At 43.6% G+C, this 17308-nt stretch overlaps 1 protein-coding gene across 5 annotated transcripts in view; it reads right to left on the reverse strand.

Moving 5' to 3' along the window:
• AGAP1 (ArfGAP with GTPase domain, ankyrin repeat and PH domain 1) overlaps window positions 1–17308 on the reverse strand; it is a 385812-nt gene that overhangs the window by 22415 nt on the left and 346089 nt on the right. For all 5 annotated transcript variants that reach the window (XM_072874082.1, XM_072874081.1, XM_072874078.1 and 2 more), the window contains one exon: window positions 15099–15321. In XM_072874082.1, coding sequence (XP_072730183.1) covers window positions 15099–15321 — 223 coding nt within the window. The remainder of the gene's footprint in view (window positions 1–15098; window positions 15322–17308) is intronic.

Consider the following 17308-nt stretch of genomic DNA (forward strand, 5'->3'; position numbering starts at 1 on the left):
TCCCTAAGTCTAGTCTGGTTCTCCACGCCTGCCCTCCAAACACCCCAAGACCCGTCGTAAATGTGAAACCACGCTACGTCCACATGAAGGAAAATTCAAAATCCTGGTGACTTATTTGTAACAAAACTGTCACCAGTCATACAAAACTGATACCTTGCATTTCAAAGGGACCTTACGCAGCTGAGTTTATCTAGCCTCAAATATAGTTCACGGAGGTACCAGCCAAACCTGTGTGCCAGCTATGTGCTGCCGTACTGGTCCCCGGGCTGATCTGCGTGGGGTGCCGCAGGCAACGGGCTTCCCAAAGACTGAGTTTCAAAAGGACATGAATTAGAGAGAAATTCCACAACATTATTCAGAAATGTTCCCCTTCCCCAATTTTAAATTCTCCGTTGGCTTTAATTAACTTGCCCTAGAGCAATAAGCCAAGCAATGAGGTTGGCGAACTCTTAAAAGTATAAAGCGAGTTGTCTCTGCACAGCTCCTACCCCGCTCACGCCTGAAGCTATGGGATATTCTCTTTTTCTCTCTCTCTTCTTTTTTTTTTTTTTTTTAACATGTTTCTTTAACATGTAAACCCATCAATATTTTACAGTATGGATCCGTCGAGAAAAACCTGTATCTGTCTGCAAAACACTAGCGCCAGTGGATTTCTATTTAAATAAGAAAGCAAACAAGAAAAGAGCCAACCAAATTATAATTGAACATAAGACTTACTTTACTGGAGGGAATGGCTATTATTTCCAGAAATGACCTGATAAGCTGAATGATTTCACTGTGTGTCCAAAAGGTGCTGGATCCTTAGCTAGAACATGGGCAGCTCTTCTGACCACCACAGCCCATTAGCACGTTGCAGATCATGGTCTACACCTCTCCAGCTGGGAAACCTGCCCTCTTTTATAGATTGCAGTGGAGATTACTGGCCAGCCCTATCGAAGGCAGCAGCGCCCAACCCTTCTAGGCTCACAAATACCCAATGATTTGAACAGCAAGGAAAAGCTGTGGGCAGCAAACCCGTGCTGCACACAGTCACCCCATGCACAGGCAGAGGGCTGGACGTTTCCCAGAGACCACGTACGTGGATCACTTGCAGGGTGCACACAGCACGGGCACACCCGTAAATCCTTGTCTTCCCCCCGGGGATGCCAGACAAAGCAAGCACTGGCCTACAGCCATACTCTCCCACTGGTGATGGTATCCACAGCAGCCAGCTGAAACCACGGCTGGGTGCACCTGTACCAACCAAAACTGCAGGTTTGCCTACTTCTCAAAACTGCAACTGCAATAGTATCTTAAGTCCATTAAAACTTCATTTCTCCTTGACTGGAGGTCTGAACAAGTAACTTGAATTTCTGTAGCTGCTTTTTTCCCCTCCTTTTTGCCTTAATGCAACAGGCCAACCCAAGCAATCTCAGGTCTCTATTTAGGACTGGTCTGAGCTGCCAGAGTTGCACGAGTGACCAAAGCAGGCCTGGTCCGGAAAGGCTCAGACAGGAGCACACGCATGTCATTAGCAAAGGGTTAGAAGCTGCAAATTTTTGCTTCTTGAGATGAGAAAGGAAAAAAGTCGACTTCTGGATATTATCTCAAGCTGGAGGCTGAAGATATCCTTCAGTTTTAGTACACAGTGATACAATCCTATTCTTTCCACTTGCAGAGGAGTCTTAAAAGTGTTAATTGAGGTTGTGATTTAATTGTGCACGCACCTCGGTTTTCCAAGTCTGGCTGGTGCTGTAGGGAAGTGAAAATACGACGAGAACGTCACTTAGAAATTCTGACCTGGATGAAACCAGGAAAATTTAAATCTTTTGGGGAAAAAGAAAAGTTACCTGGGAGATTTCTAGGCCATGACATAATCATCTGTTCAGCATGAAGACTTTTTGAAGCATATCCCATCCGTACCTTTTGAGGCTTACCAATTAAGAGATGGCTTCTTCTCACTACCGTACGTCTCTGCAGACTCGCACAAAAAAATGCTTCAGCGACAGGACTTTGCACTGTCTGCACAATCTAGTTAATAGGCACAGTAAGGCATTTCATTTCACTCTAATTCCTACCCTCTAAAGGCTCCGATTCGTCACCTGTGTTCACCTCAACACATTTTAGCCTGCTATTTAATTACTTTAAAGCTGGAGTGATGGTGGTCTTATTTCTTCCGGTCACTCTTCTCTTTCAGGGGTTCGCTGCTGGCTCCCCCACCAGCACCCGCACATCTAAAAATCCAGCAGTAAGCGCATTGCCTCTGACAAACGGATAATATTTGAGAGCCGTGGGGAAACTGCATTTGGGCTGGTGTGTATATCAAGTTTCAGTCCAGTCAAAAGCCAGCACCATCTTTTCACTGCTGCCCTTTTCATTTAGTTATCTTACTGAAGTCTTATCTCCCCAGTCCCTTGCCATAGGCTACCAGCTTCCTGCAGAGCCAGAAACAAAGCTCAGTCTTAAACAAAGGAAAAAAAAGGAAAAAAATCACAAAAGAGAGAAAGTTGGTCACAGTTACTGTTATGGAGCCCTGCAGGTTCTGTAGCCACGACCAAAGCAAAGGCATGCTGCTGCTTCTGTGCCTAGTGTCACCGGCCAGCAAAGCCACCAGTAGCACGGCAAGGCACTGCCTTTTTTTAAAGTACTGTTAAGCATCACCACTGCTGGTTTTAGGCACGCTCTTTTCCCCGCTGTACCGCAAGCTCAAACAAAGCCATCTGCCATCCAAACAACCTCCAAAGGGCTGAAACGGTCAAAAACAATGCGGGAGGATGAAGGAACATAACTACCGCCATCACTAGTGACCACTGCCGAAAGCCTGTTGTCCATGCAACGCAACCTGCTGATAACATCCCATCTAAGTTAAGCCCAGAAAAAGGTACCGTGAGGACCACCCTCCCAGGCTCTCAGCCTAACCAGCGAGAACCTGTCCTCATATTTAACCACAACTGGTTTATATATCTCTCAACAGCAGAAAACGCGCCTAGAAACGTTAAAATTAATGTGTATAATAAAGCTTCAGCAGCACCAACCAGGAATAAACTGGCTTTAGAGTAACTGCTGTTATGCCACATATATCAACCGATTTGAATTATATGTTTAAACGACTTTATGTTTGGTAAGACCTGACATACAGAGAGACAGTCATGACCTTAGGGCAGGAGAAATGAAAAGAACCGGTTAAACACCTAGTACACAGAAAAGCTTCAAATAAAAAGAAAATGTTTTACATAAGCTCTCTTTCTAACAAAATATGTATTTTTTTAATACGCTGGATATTTTCCTTCCCAGCTAAGCAGCTCTGCTGAGCTCCTCAGCAGCAGCAAGCGCTCGACTTACAGTACTTTCCTTAAGTTGAACGCATCTCATAGATGAGCCTTCAGATCTGACCTGAGGGACCTCGTGATAGCTGATGCTTGGCATTTGGCATTTTTTTCCTCAATTGCTTTTTTTGGCCTTTTTATTATTACAAGTTTCAGCCTCACAAACGCCTGCATTTCGATAGCAACACAAGTGTTAAATGCTTTTCCTTTTGGAAATAACTGATAAAATAGCTACTATTAAAGACCATGAGGGCAAAGATCACTTTGGTAACGCTGCCCAATGCTTTATACAGTAAATTTCATTTTTCAGTTGCTTTTAGCTTGCCGTATTTAAGATGAAACTCTCCCTATTTATTCCTCAGGTGTTGTAGAGTAGCAGATATGTGCATGCACACATACACTGAGCAGTGTGGAACTTAATTTCAGTGTAAATGACAAAAAATGGGTTCAAGTAAGCCTAGCTAATGTAAACGTACTCTCCTGCAAGTGTTCTGTTGCAAAGTTCAATAATTTCTGTTTTTGAACAAGGAGTTGCTCCTGCAGTCACAGAAGTATCTGTTGCCCTCCCAGTAAAAACCCATCCGATTTGATAGATGCTAATTCCTGAAAATAAGGAGCACGTGAGCTTAATCAAGTTTCTGGTGGTGGTGTTTTGTGTTTGTTTTTTTTTTGTTTTTTTTTTTTTTTTTTTTAAAATACTCCTCTACATGACACTTGCCCCGTCTCAGAGTTCAGACTGCAAAGCTGCACTACACTCTACTCCTAATTCAGGTATTTCATCTTAGACAGCTAAAATAAGCACCATGAATAACATAAGTAGCGCAGTTTCAATCTCCAGTACATGCAGCCAATTCTAAGCTTGGCAAGGTAGCAATTTTTATTTTTATTAAATATATCAAGAGAAAACGTACTCCAGAGTCTACCTGTTACCCATTTCCAAACTGTTCACTACCAACCCGTACTTTGATCCAAAGGAGCAATAGCAGGGCGCTGTTTCACCTTATGCCTCAGCTGCGGGCTGCTGCTGGAAGGGCTGATCTGCCTCCATCTGTCCCCTCGCCCCGGCCATGAACTCCCACCACTTCCTTTACATTGATACAGTGCTCACACAGGGTCGAAGGGACCGGTTTGTCGCACCAAAAGAAACCTAAGGCACCCAAACTATAGATTTTGATGGGATCCATGAGCCGACCGGACACACGCTTGCACGACTATGGGGGAAAGGACAGAAACAGGCGGTTCTCGGTGGAGGGAGGAAAAGATGGATGGCCTCTTTCAGCACATAAACCACACTACCCAAGCCTGACGCTGCTTTCTCAGTAAAAGGCTTCCAGATCTCTTGAAGATCCTAGAGAAAACTAACTTGGTCGTCTTCACACTTCTGCAGAAGAGCTAACCATCATCCTGGTCTGCGTTCTGGACTGAAATGTGGCATTTGCTTATGGACCTGTCCCTTTGCAAGTCTGCAATGATTCTGGGCTGCAGGTAGATGGATGGGAGGCTATAGTCACCAAGGGATGGGAAACGTCACTGTCACACAGGTACCGTTGTCCATCTCTTCTAAAGGCTGAATTTGCTGTGGCATGCAATTGAGTCTCATTTCTACTTTCTTTCTAAATGCTTATAAAGGTATCAAGGAATTTTCTGGGGAAAGACTAACCCCCAGGGGCTGGCAGCTGACTCATTTTAAGCTCACTAATGGCCTTTGGCCATTAGCTTGATTTAAGCCATATTCCCCCTCAATTTATAAATACAATATCCATTTTTTTCTCATTTGAAATTCATCTCGTCGTTCTAATTAGCTCTTCCATTCCTCTGTTGTAGTACCACAGTTAAACATTGGCCCAAGTATATGTTTCTAATAAACACAGTGATGGTTGTCTCCCTATTGGTAAGTTCTGTTTTGACCTTTTCAAGTAGCTTATGGCCAAGCAGATGTGAAGTCACAGTGACGACACTTTGGTCTTCAAATCTGAGATGCTCTCTAGCAATGCTAGGTGTTTGGGAGAGAACTCACACAAAACAAGAAATAATCAGTCCATATCTAAACCGAAAATTAAGTTTGAAGCCAAGAGCCTACACTGTTTTGAGACCTTTAGAACAGGCACTCAACCAACAGACTGGTTCTTATTCTAGCAAACAACAACCAAAAATCACCTTTTCTGACAGCTGATTATTGCCTTATGAATACTGCTCTCCCAATGTATCTCCCCACTGTCTCAATCATCACTGTTCATAGAACAGAAAGAAAACCTCCTTGCTCGAATCCTGAACTCGAATCCTAGATTTCCCGAAGTGTAACAGCTCATCAACGTCCTTTTTAGGTAATTTCAGCTTAACTTCGTGCTTTTTTCAGTGTGGCAGCCAAATGCACACAAAAATAGAACCAAAAATTGCCAAGAATCTCAGCAGAATAAAGGTACCTTGAGTTGTACCTCCAAGGTAAAACATTTCGGTCTCTATCACCTGTCCTACTGCAGAAACCTCAAGAGGCAAGATGTCCTCACGCAGCTCTGATTTGTAAGCTTAATACAGTCAAGGATGTCTTTCTTCAAGTCTTCTGGGTATATTCAGAGTGGGTTTATCATTTTTTCATCAACACTGAAAACTACTTTCAAAAACAAGGGATGACTGTTTTCCACAGTTCCTGGGGATGACACATTACAGGGAAAACACCACCAAATGTCACTGGACTTGAAAGAAAATGGCAAAAAGCTGCTAAAATATGGACTGTTGCCTTCCTGTTCCTCTACGGTATGAAAGCAAAGCTACTTGTCTTCTCTTTCAAGGCCCCTTGAAGGCCTTTCCCTTCTTTTTATCTGTAGTTCAGTATTCAAAGCTTGACCGTTGCCTCTGGCCCACTACTCTGATCTTCATTTTTCTATTGTCACCATACCCATAAAATCTGGGTTTGAGGAAGGATCTTAGTGTCTTAGCTAGGAGGTATCTTAGCTAGCAGGTATCGAAACAAGGCTGAAACACGTTGCTCTCCCCTGTCCTCTTCAAAAACATTTTTCAAAGGACGAACAACAAACGCATGTATGGATAGTCTAACACGAGAGACATCAGAAAATGAGGAAGAGACAAAAGCAACGAGGATTTCTTTGGCTCTTCTCTCCAAAAACTCTAGGCTACACCAGCAATACTTGGGCAAACTGTCCAGAAGGTAGTTGCTAAGCAAGATGAAAAGGACATACCATAAACCCAGTGTAACTGGAAGCCTCTGCTGACCATGGGCCGTACGGGTCCATAACACACCCCATCGCAGCACCCACAGAGCACGTATATGTTCCATGCGAGGTACGAACGCGGAGAGCAGCGTGGCGGGTCCACATACACATATAATCTAAATATTCAGAGAATTTAATAAAGTGGTACTTACGCTATTTAGATTTAAAAAAAGAATAGTATTGTGGCTTTTACACCTCTGCTTTTTACAAATGCTCTAACGCATTGCAGGAGGAGACAGAAGTACTTCCTTTGCAGGTTTCTCTTTCACAGGCGATGAGGAGAATAACGATTATAATAATAATTGCAAACTAGGCTTCTGTTTACAAAGTGTTTGAGTTCTTATCAAAGACAGATTTGCACATAAGAAACGTGCAGCTGAACCAGGGAGCATTTTCTCTAAAGCGCTCATTAACTTGGACAAGCGGGGTCGAGGGGTTTTTTGTTGTTGTGTTTTTGTTTTTATTTTTAATCATCCAGGCATCTCCCATGCCGCTATGAAGGCGCCAGTGTTTTACCGGATCAGCTCCTGGATGACAAGGTCTGCCAAGCAGCTACAAGGACAATAAAATATGTCATACTAATACTAACCTTCATCTTTGGAGTACTGCATTTGAGCTTCTGAGGCCTCCGAACGGTGAAATCCGACCAGCCGCCACCCAAGCTGACATTTCATTTGCCTCACTTAGTTATTCTTATTAGACGCATTTCCTGGAAGCTACTGGTAAGTGACAAATTTTATTTTTTTTTTAAATTTAATTTTAAAACAATTACAATTACTCTAATCTGAAAGCATGCAATCTAGCATGTCAGAATCAGTTCATTTCTACAGCCGTACGGGGAAAGGTTTTAGTTTACTGGCAGCAATGAATCAGTCTTTTTATTTATGTGTGCGTTTGAAAACGCAATACTCTTGTAACTAATAATTTATACATTTTCCTCATTATCTTTATGAAATATCTGCTGTCCAAAACAGAGCTAATATAACTCCAGCTCACTGGGAGATGTGCTGTTCAGTGTGGTTCAGCTACCAGAAAGACCAGGAGTGAGTTATGACTCTCAGGGTTTGTTGGTGGGGTCTTTTTCCCCCCCTTTTAATGAATTCCTTCCCAAAGTCTCTCCTGTCCATAGGACTTGCTGAAATATCTTAAGTCAAACCTTAAGTCCCCTAGCAGCTGTTGGGTGGGCAGAAGCCCAGCTGTCTAAACTCTATTGGCAGTAAATGTCATTCTTGCACACAAACTGCATGCCTGGAAAACCCAAAGGCACATCTTGGGCTATCACATCCCATCACGTTCCCCTACGAGATGTGAAAACCGAAATGGAAAACGTCAACAAACTCCGGCCGCGGCGAGGAGCGGGGCATGCCCGCTGACAAGCGTGCCGCAATGACAGAAATGGACTTGGAGTTGCAATTAGTGGCACTGTCATTTTCGGGCGCTCCTGCCAATTAATTAAGCCTGTCAAATGGAAAAACAGCGACATTCACATGATAATTTATATAGGGAGAGACTAGCCTAGCAAAGCTGCCGCTGCAGCCAACAAAATTCCCTCCGAGCGCTTAAAAAAAAAATAAAATAAAAATATAAAGAAGTAGAAGGGGGGGGGGGGGGAGAGAGAAAGAAAGTTAAACTGTCCTTGTTATAATTGTTAACTCTGATCGCTCAAGTAGAAGACGGGCTGATTAAAACTCCAAACGAGCCCCTAGCTCGCTTAAATCTCAGAGTCCGGAATGATAGAATCAGAGGAGTTTATTCATACCATTAAGCCCCAGAGAACTTAATTGAAAGAAGAGCATAGCCTGGACCTTGACAAGCGGGAGGTCACAGTAATTGCTGCCGGACATATTTAACATTAAGATAATCAGGCCATTAATTACCCTTTGGATCATTAAATCAGCCAGTTGCAAAATGAAATTTCTGCCTCTATTACTCACTTGAGAGACCACAGGGGTGGCTTTTAATTTATCAGTGAGCTTGAGATACAAAGGACCAGGCTTGGAGAGGAAGGAAAGGGGGAGAGAAAGGGGGGGTTTGCTTCAGCAGAGGCAGGAATATCAATCCGCCATGCTTGGTGATCGTGGCAAATTAACTAGGTAAGATAACCTCAGCTTCTAAAGGCAGAAGCTGGGGGTATGTAAATAGATGAGGGCAGACAGGGAGATCAGAGCCTGCACACCACTTAGCAGGATAATAAAGGAAATCATCCTTGATTATCAGTGCTAATTTGGACACTGCCGGTAGCTTGTTATGCGTGTTCTGAGTAGCATTTAATTAATTCAATTGCTTGTTAATGAGGGAAGTGACATGTGGGGAGCAGATGCCACCCAACTGCAGATGGGTTCTGGTCAGCCCTTCACAATAAATTTTTTTTTTTTTTAAATCTTATTTATTTTTAAAAACACCCTTCCCCCACCTCCGAAATGGGAAAGGTGTCAAGCGCCGAGGAGCATTCAAAAGGCACAAAACACTGACCTCATCAGGCCAAGAACCGCTAAGAAACCAGCCCTGACAACTGCGGATAGAGAGGTACTGATGTTCCCCCAGGCCCCATTTGGAACGCTGCGGCCTTATGCCAGGAATCGGAGCCCAACAGGACTCTAACAGCAATCTGATGGCCAAAAGGAACAAGAAATGAGAGAGAGGTGAAGTGGAGCATCCCTACAAGATTCAGGATACGATACCGGGATCTTAACTACTCGGTTTCCCTGGGCTTGCCCTTTATCTGTACTGTCTATAATGAAGGAATAATTGTTTTTACAAAAAAAAGAAGGCATGGTTTAATATTTTTCATAGAAGTCGCTCGCCAGTTATCCCCCAGAAACCAGTGCACGCTCAGCATAGTGGCTGCAAGCCTGGAAACGGCAAGCCAGGCTTCAGCTTAGGACTGTAAAAGTCTGCTAAATATAGTCGAGCTGCATAATGTTTTTTCTGACACCATTAAATTCAGTTCATTAGTGAGCGAGGGATCAAACTGGATCTTACGTCTTAAGGTGAAAGTCAATTCCCGACACCGCCGGCTCCCAACTCCAGACTTCTCAGACAGCGTTAAGAACCTCTCTATTTTCTTATAACCTTTAGTAACCAGAATAAACAGGGTGACTGCTATGCAAACAGACTACCTGAGCAAAATTGCAGCAGATGCTCCAACCTCCAAGCTCCATTTAAAGAGCGGCTGCCTGGGGCTGCCTCGGCAGAGCTTAAAACTACGCCTGAGCTTCTACTGACTGCTCATCCCTCACTTTAAAAATACATTTTAATGGAGATGGAGGTTCTTTCTATTTAGGAGTATTCTCAGAAAGATGCCGAAACGGTGGAGCCCTTCAACTTTAGGGTTTGCACATAGCTAATGCAAATATTCAGCATCGCTTGAGCAGGAGAACAAAAAGCATGGCTGGGATGGTGCCTGGATATCACACTGCCCTCCCTCCTCTGGGCCAGCAGCTTCCAGATGGTGGAGGTGGCCTCGTTGCTGGCACATCCCAGCACTCGCAGCAAGACAGGGACGGAGACCTTGGGAGCTCAGAGAAAGAGGGTGAGGGCCAGGGAGCAGATAATCACCTCCTGGAGCAGGCAGAGGGATGGTGGCAGCTCATCTCATTTGGAAAAGACCAACAGCATCTTAGGGAGTCGATGGTGGCAAGCAAGTCTAAAAACCAGAAGCCACGTGGGCATGAATAGTATGTGGAGAAAGCAAAGCATGTGAGGTGTGTGCAGAAGAAAGCTAAATATCTGATAGGAGATCTACATACCAGTGCAAAAGGCCCAGGCGAAACATGGTGCAGACCCCTCAAGCTGGCTTCGCCACATCTCCGACATTCCTCCATGGAACGGTTCTGCCCCTGCCCCACTGGGCTACTCCTGGGTCGCACCACTCCAAATCCATGTTTTAAGAGTGTGCTTAAATAGTATCAATAGCAATTAGAGGGGAAAATCCTGATCTCATCCCCAGACCCAGTTAATTGTCACAACATTGATTTACTCTAATTTGACTTCTCACTCCAAATTAAACCCGCATTACCGAAGGAGGGACCGCAGGCAAACTCTCCCTGCTCACCCCCTCCCCTCCAAGACAATAAATTTAATATTGAATACACTTGGAAAAAAAGTGGCAGTTGTTGCAGGATCCATACTGAAAGATCTTTTTCCTTTTTTCCTCCTTTTTTTTTTTCCCTTCCTGCGAGTAATTAAAAGATGCTTTTCTTGACTAATGATCCCCCTGTTTAGAAATGGGAAGTCGATACTCCTTCACCAGCAGTCAGCTTCAATTTGTCACAGGGCTCCCGAAGTTTGAGCGGCGGTTCTCAGGGCAGCTCGTAATTGCTGGAACCAATTACCAGCCTTCCAAAGCTGACCTAATCAGGGACCCACGGACATCACCGCTCAGAGGCCAGCTGGTCCCCTTTCCCTTCCACATGCACGTATTCGCCTATGCTTGGGTTTTCTGCCGCTTCGCCAACTTTTCGTGCTCACCGGGAGCTCCTGTTTATTCCTCTTTCCTCCCTGTAATCATGCCGACACCCTCAGTCTGAACTGTGCCTCATGCTACTGCTTTGCTCTTCGCTGCTTCCTTGGGGATCCCATTGCACCTGTGCTCCCGTAACCTGCGCCGCCTTCCCGTTTAATGCTAGAGGCCATCCAAGGTGTTGCTTTTCATCCAGAGGCACTGAACGACCTAGAGATCTGCTTATTTTATAAGCTGCCTCTCAAGACTTTACGAGACCTGGCACGCGTTAACATTAGTGGACATACCTGGGCAATATATCCTTGACAAAAGTAACACCCTTTTGCCACAAAACTCTCAGGCTTTGAGTTCACACCCTCCAATCTGAGAGCCTTTCTGACCTCCAAAATACATTTTGAGGTTTATCTTTCCCCATGACTTTCTCGGAAAAGGAGTTTTAAGTGAATCTGAGTGGGCTAGGAAAGGATAGTGGTATGGTATGTTTGATGTGGTTTAAGTTTGATAAAATTTAACTTATTTTTGAGTGTACAAAATTAAAAATGCAAGCTGTACTCAAAGCCTGGCATATCTCTATTTTTATAAATACTGGTGACATTTTCCTGAGTAAGACTCTTTAATTATGCCGTGGCCTACGGTAGCCATTTGGCAATCCCTCCTGCAACACATGTGTCTCCCTGGGTCTCTCCACCCTTCCCTCTACTCCACAGAAACACATGGGATGCCACTGCAGTGATGCAGTGACCACTGCTGACTTCTCCCAAGCTGAAGGGACTGCTTTTGAAGCCATGTCAAGACTTCCAGGTTCCTTTTAGTCCAGCATGTGAACGCTCCTTGAGCCTCCCAGCCCAACAGGCTGGAGCAGTCAATAATTCTTTTTTTGCCCCTAGAAAGCCTGTGGGTGTCTACTGATGGCTTCATCTCCAACAGAAAGACACAACATGAAGTGGTGAAACCCATGTACGTCTGATCCCCTCTACAAATGTCTATTAACAGAGGGTCCATCATTGTGCTGACAACTTTTGGTGCTTTGGCGGGGGCACACGCAGTGGAGACAGAAAAGTGAAGAGACATGCCTATCATAAAGCAACACGTGAGAAGACGGTATTTGTCCAAGGTCTTTTACTGATGCTTTGTGCTAAGCCTTTGAATTGCTTGGGGGAACGGTTAAGAAATCTTTTGTTCTTGTGTTTCCAACGCTTTGTTTGCAGGCACAGCCGGAAGGTCTGAGCAAACATGGAAAGCCATGGAGGGTGGATTAATGAGTATATGGAGTGGAACTGAAAATGGAAGCACTGCGCGGGACAGATGTAGTAAGTGGGGCTGTAGAAGGGAACGGGGATATGAACAAGTTCAGGAGAAACTTGGAGGGAAACATGGGAGTACTTCCCTCTCCCATCTGATGGAGGTTTGGTGAGAAGAGAACTCATTAAAGCAGGAGCATGTTGAGTGTGTGAACCTCTATATAGCAGCTCTCAGGCTCCAGTGACCCCAGAGCTCACCAGCATGGGCAGGAACAGCCCCCAACACTAGCCATCAGCTGCCTTCCCCTTCAGAAGAAGTTTTGCTGAATGATTCTTTCTTTCCTGATCTCCAAATATCCTTGGACTCCCTCCATCCCTCCTCCACCAGAACTCCAAATCTCAGCTCCCCAGTCATCTTTCTACTTGCTTACGTTCTTGCCTCTTCCCCCAGTCCCTCAACTTCAGTTGCCTCTTCCCCCTTCAGTCCCTCAACAACAAAAAAAGAGGGGTTTGTTTAACCCCACTTCAGGTCCACTGTAGCTGCTTCTGATAGGATTCCTCATGCAAAACTGCAAACAGAAGCAAGAAAATGGAATGTGTGTCTTATATCTAAAGAACTTGAACTTATTTTCTTGCCACATCTTGGACAGAAGGGTTATGATGCTAGTAGAGACCAAAGTAAAGTACAAAAGCAGGCACACACTTTCAAAAAGCAGACCTTTCAGGTATTTATGTGAAAAATATCACTTTAGTCCCCGCTGCAAACAGCGGAAAAAATGGGAGTAGCAAAGCAAGATTACAATTGCTTTGTGGGAAAATTTTCACATGATCTTAATTCTATTTTTTCTAACAGCTCTTCCATCACATAAGCGTGCACTTGGACACACAGATGGAAATACATATTTATAAAACAAATCTTTACACCTTTTGTTCAAAAATGTTAAGAGTCCAGGAAAAAACTGCAATTATGTCACTGACAAACATAAACAGCTGAATATAAACACAAAGATGTACAGAAACAAAGAATTAAAATAAGCTCTGAGCATGAAATACAAAGAGAACAAAGTTGATTTTCTATAAGTAAAACTCACTTCCAAACATAAAAACCTGAATGATTTAATTCAAACGGATGGCTCTCTTTTCATCACAGTCACGTGTACTTTAGATTTTTCATGATAACATCTTTATTATATGAATAATAAAATAGGTTTGGTTTTTTTTTTTAAATAAAAATCCAATTGAGTGTATGCCTTTTCTTTTTAAAAGTATTTAGAATTGAGGTATCTCTCCAGCCCACCTCAGTAGTAAGGAGCAACATATATTTATTAGTTGCCACAATATAAGATCTCTGGATTAAAGTAATACTAATGACTGAGAGGCAGCAATAAGTTGATTTCAATCTACCTGATGAAATCATTATATTAGCTGTCTAATAATACACACGTATACAGCAGACATACAGTTTATGCGTGAACAAAATCTCTGTGCCGGTCTCCCTGAACATTTTTATATGCACAGTCATTCATCTAAGTAGCCTGATTAATGTAGGGGCTTCATTCTCGAAGATGAACCAAAGGTGGCACCACAAATTCATTTTTCAGTGCTAACGAAATAATGCAATAAGAAACAGTTGACTTTATTACAGACAACAGTACAAACCTACTCCTACACCGTAGGAGGTGGCCCAGGTATACACTCCCAGGTTATAATTTCACTTGATCCGGCACTGGAAAAAGCAGGATTCAGAAATATCCATAAACAAAATCAGAAGACAATTCCCTCTGATTTCTCTCATATGCAGGAGGCAAACACTGAGAGCTACACCTCCGTCGTGCCTTTTGCTACCTGGGGACGGAGCAGTGCTCGGACGCAGGCTGGCTGACCCCTGGAGCTCGCCCTAAGACAATTACAACGCGCTTCTGAAGACAACTTCAAAGACCGGCCCAGCTGTGCAAGGTAGTCCAGAAGGTCTTTCTCCTGCCTGACCCCCCCTGCTGAAACGCAGCCTGCCAGAGGTCACTCCGCTTCCCCCTAATACCTCAGTTATAACCATTAGCACTTACGTTTTGTATTTTCCTCCTTTGACACCAATCAGATAAATTAAGCATAAAAAACCTTTAGCTTTTGGTAGGACAACACATCGCAGAAAGATTTTCACCGTGCTGAGCTATGACTGGTAGGTAAAATACTGTTCTCATCGGAAACACACACTCCCCCATCAACGTACGCCTTCATATATATCACATCAAAAAAATAGCCAAGTCCACAGTAAGCAGGACTTTCAACATCCGTGAGGAGAACCCAAAGACCTGACGGCCAGGCACAAATTCCTGGTGAGTTTGCACAAGATTCCAGGCACAAGCTGGTGAGCTTGAACTACTGAAGGTAGATTATTAATCACAAACCGATAGTCCAAGAGCCAGGAACTTTGTAGCTGACCAAAACAAAGAAACGCACTACAGTATAATTTAGATTGAGGAACAACCAGGCGGGAGGTTTTCAATCTCCCGCTGTTTTGTCGGTCAGTCATTTGAACAAAAAAAATTCTAGAGCTGCTGAGGAAACCTTCACAAGAGTGAAAAGTAACGGGGTCACTCAACTTTTGACACCCCCCACCCCTTTGACACACGTTCTTCCTGGGCATGCAGTGAAGATATATATACGTAATGATTTTTACAAGGCTTACTCCAAGGGAGAATTTTAAAAGTCCATGTCGTAAAACATTGTAACGCCCTACCACCTCTGACTGCAATGCCAAAATGAGGATTTATGTGCTCATAGCTTACAGCCTCGGCCACGTGCAGTATCACATACTACCTGCCTGCTGCGTGCCGCAGCGAGATGGAGTAGGGAAGCCTACCTTGTGGAGTCTGACGAAGGTTTCATATGGCCTTGGCTGCTCTCCTCCCAGACGCTGTTTGCCAGCTCGTTCCCGATAGAAGACATCACCTTGATGAGCTCTATAGGCCAGTCATCCAGGTCGAGAGAGCGGACCCGAGAGAGGTGCGTGCCAAGGTTTCGGTGTATACCTGAGCATTCGATACATATGAGGGCTCCCAGATTCAAGCTGGCCCAGTCGGGGTCTACGGGAAAAGGGACACAAGCAATTAGTACAACGAAACACCTCACAAAACTTTCTAGTTCATGTTTGTGGATAAAGATTTTGGCTCTGGGGGAAAAAAATGCAGGTGTCCTGTCCAAAAGCACGGCTGGGAGATCTTCCAGTAGGGTCAGTTTTGCCCTGTGGAGATACTAACCCTTCTGAGAAACCCTCAAGGAGTAAAAAAAACTGGGGGGGTGTGGTGTGGTGGCGTGTGTGTGTGTCTCAAAAGACGTATCATTCCACCTCCAGTCAAAAGAAAAATATGAATTAGCGAGAAAAGAAGAAACAAAGAAAATATAAATGCAGTGGCAGGCAGCCGATGATGAAGTAGTGGAGAAAGCCCCTCCTTGGGAATCTAGAGCCACTCGTAGCCAATTACAAGGGAAAAAGGAGGGGGGGGGGGGGAAGAGCGACTAGATACAATGTCTCTGTTGCTAACTATATCAACTCCCTTAATAACCATCTATATCATCACCTACATATGGCTTTTACATCTAACACACTATGGGGTATGTTTTCATCTCTAAGATCAGGGAGATAAGTACTAAGATGAAAATGCGGTACTTTGAACAGTCCCAGTTTTAGTGTACGAGCCAGAAGGATTCCACCGACACACACACACACACACACAAAAATAACCCCGCAAATGATAAGGCTGTGACAAACCTGACAAAAGCCGGGAAATTCAAAGTCATTTCCCAAGATGGTTCACTTTTTTGTCGCTGTCCTGTGTTATTTAAATCTAGATTTGTATGAATCTCCCTCTCTCCAGCAAACACTCATTTTAACAGATGCAATGAAAGACGTATGGGAGGAATTTTTGGTGGCTTTTTTTTCTCCCCCCTGCTGTCCGATCTTTTCTTCTTGCCTTACCCTGGGCCTCCCAAAGAACTAGTAGGCTATCACAAATGCCAAGCAGGAAAATGGTGATTAATTGAGAGGGCAGGCAATTTTTATTCAAATCTAAATAAAATTTAGAGCTGATAGAAAATGAATTTCCAGCGTCCCCTTCTATTCGGGGGAATTTCATACAAAGACTTGTTTCTACTTTATGTAACCCAAAATTGAAAAGTTATTTTTGGCAGCTAAAATATGTGGAAACAAAACATTTCCGAGTTCTTTGCCATGTCACATTTGGACAAAAAATATGAAAGGAAAGCAGATAATTTTAATTGCAAAGTCCCACATTTCATTGAAGGCATTGATTGACGTTTTTCAGTCAAGTCCTTAGAAATCTAAAAATATCCCCAAACAAGAAAAATCTCTCATCTTATTTCACTTGAGCAGAAAAACAGATCTTTTGTTTAAAATGTTCCTGTCCCTACCAAGTCTTATACTAGGAATATACAGCATTTCAGATCTCCAAAAAATAAGGTGAGACAAAACGCCCTTCCATGCTTTCCAAGTCCTTGGTAAGACAACCCTGACAAACTCCTTTCCTGCATATTCTTCAGGTCACCCCACCAGTTACTTTCGGTGTCTTGCCAGTGGGGGAACCAGCAGCGTATTTGAAACACCCTAAAAATCCCAAAATACAAATTTGTCGGTAAAAGCTTAAACGGAGCAGATGATAATTTAAGATTTGCAAACTGTGTCTCGGAATGAAATCCCCGTCCCTGACCTGCAAAGGCCAGGGTTATCTTCACAAAAATAAAAAGTGCAATGAGCTCAAAGCAGCACGAACTCAGAATGAAGCAAGAGAAAAAATACTGATTAATGTTTTTCCAATTATTCTAACAGAACTGATGTTAAGGACCTGACCTCCCTCCCAAATACCTCTGTGTACTTGAAACGCATCTAGTGTATCTTTTACTGAATACATTTTTTAAATATTCACCTACTTCCAACTGGCAGCGCTGGTACGATTGAAGTAGTTCACCAAAGCGATAACCAAGAAGTTACATGAAATTTTGGCAAGATAGTATTTTAAATTTCAATAATCTGACAACACACGGCTGAGTGTGAAG

The sequence above is a fragment of the Ciconia boyciana genome, chromosome 10, assembly GCF_034638445.1.
Source record: "Ciconia boyciana chromosome 10, ASM3463844v1, whole genome shotgun sequence".
Classification (NCBI taxonomy): domain Eukaryota; kingdom Metazoa; phylum Chordata; class Aves; order Ciconiiformes; family Ciconiidae; genus Ciconia; species Ciconia boyciana.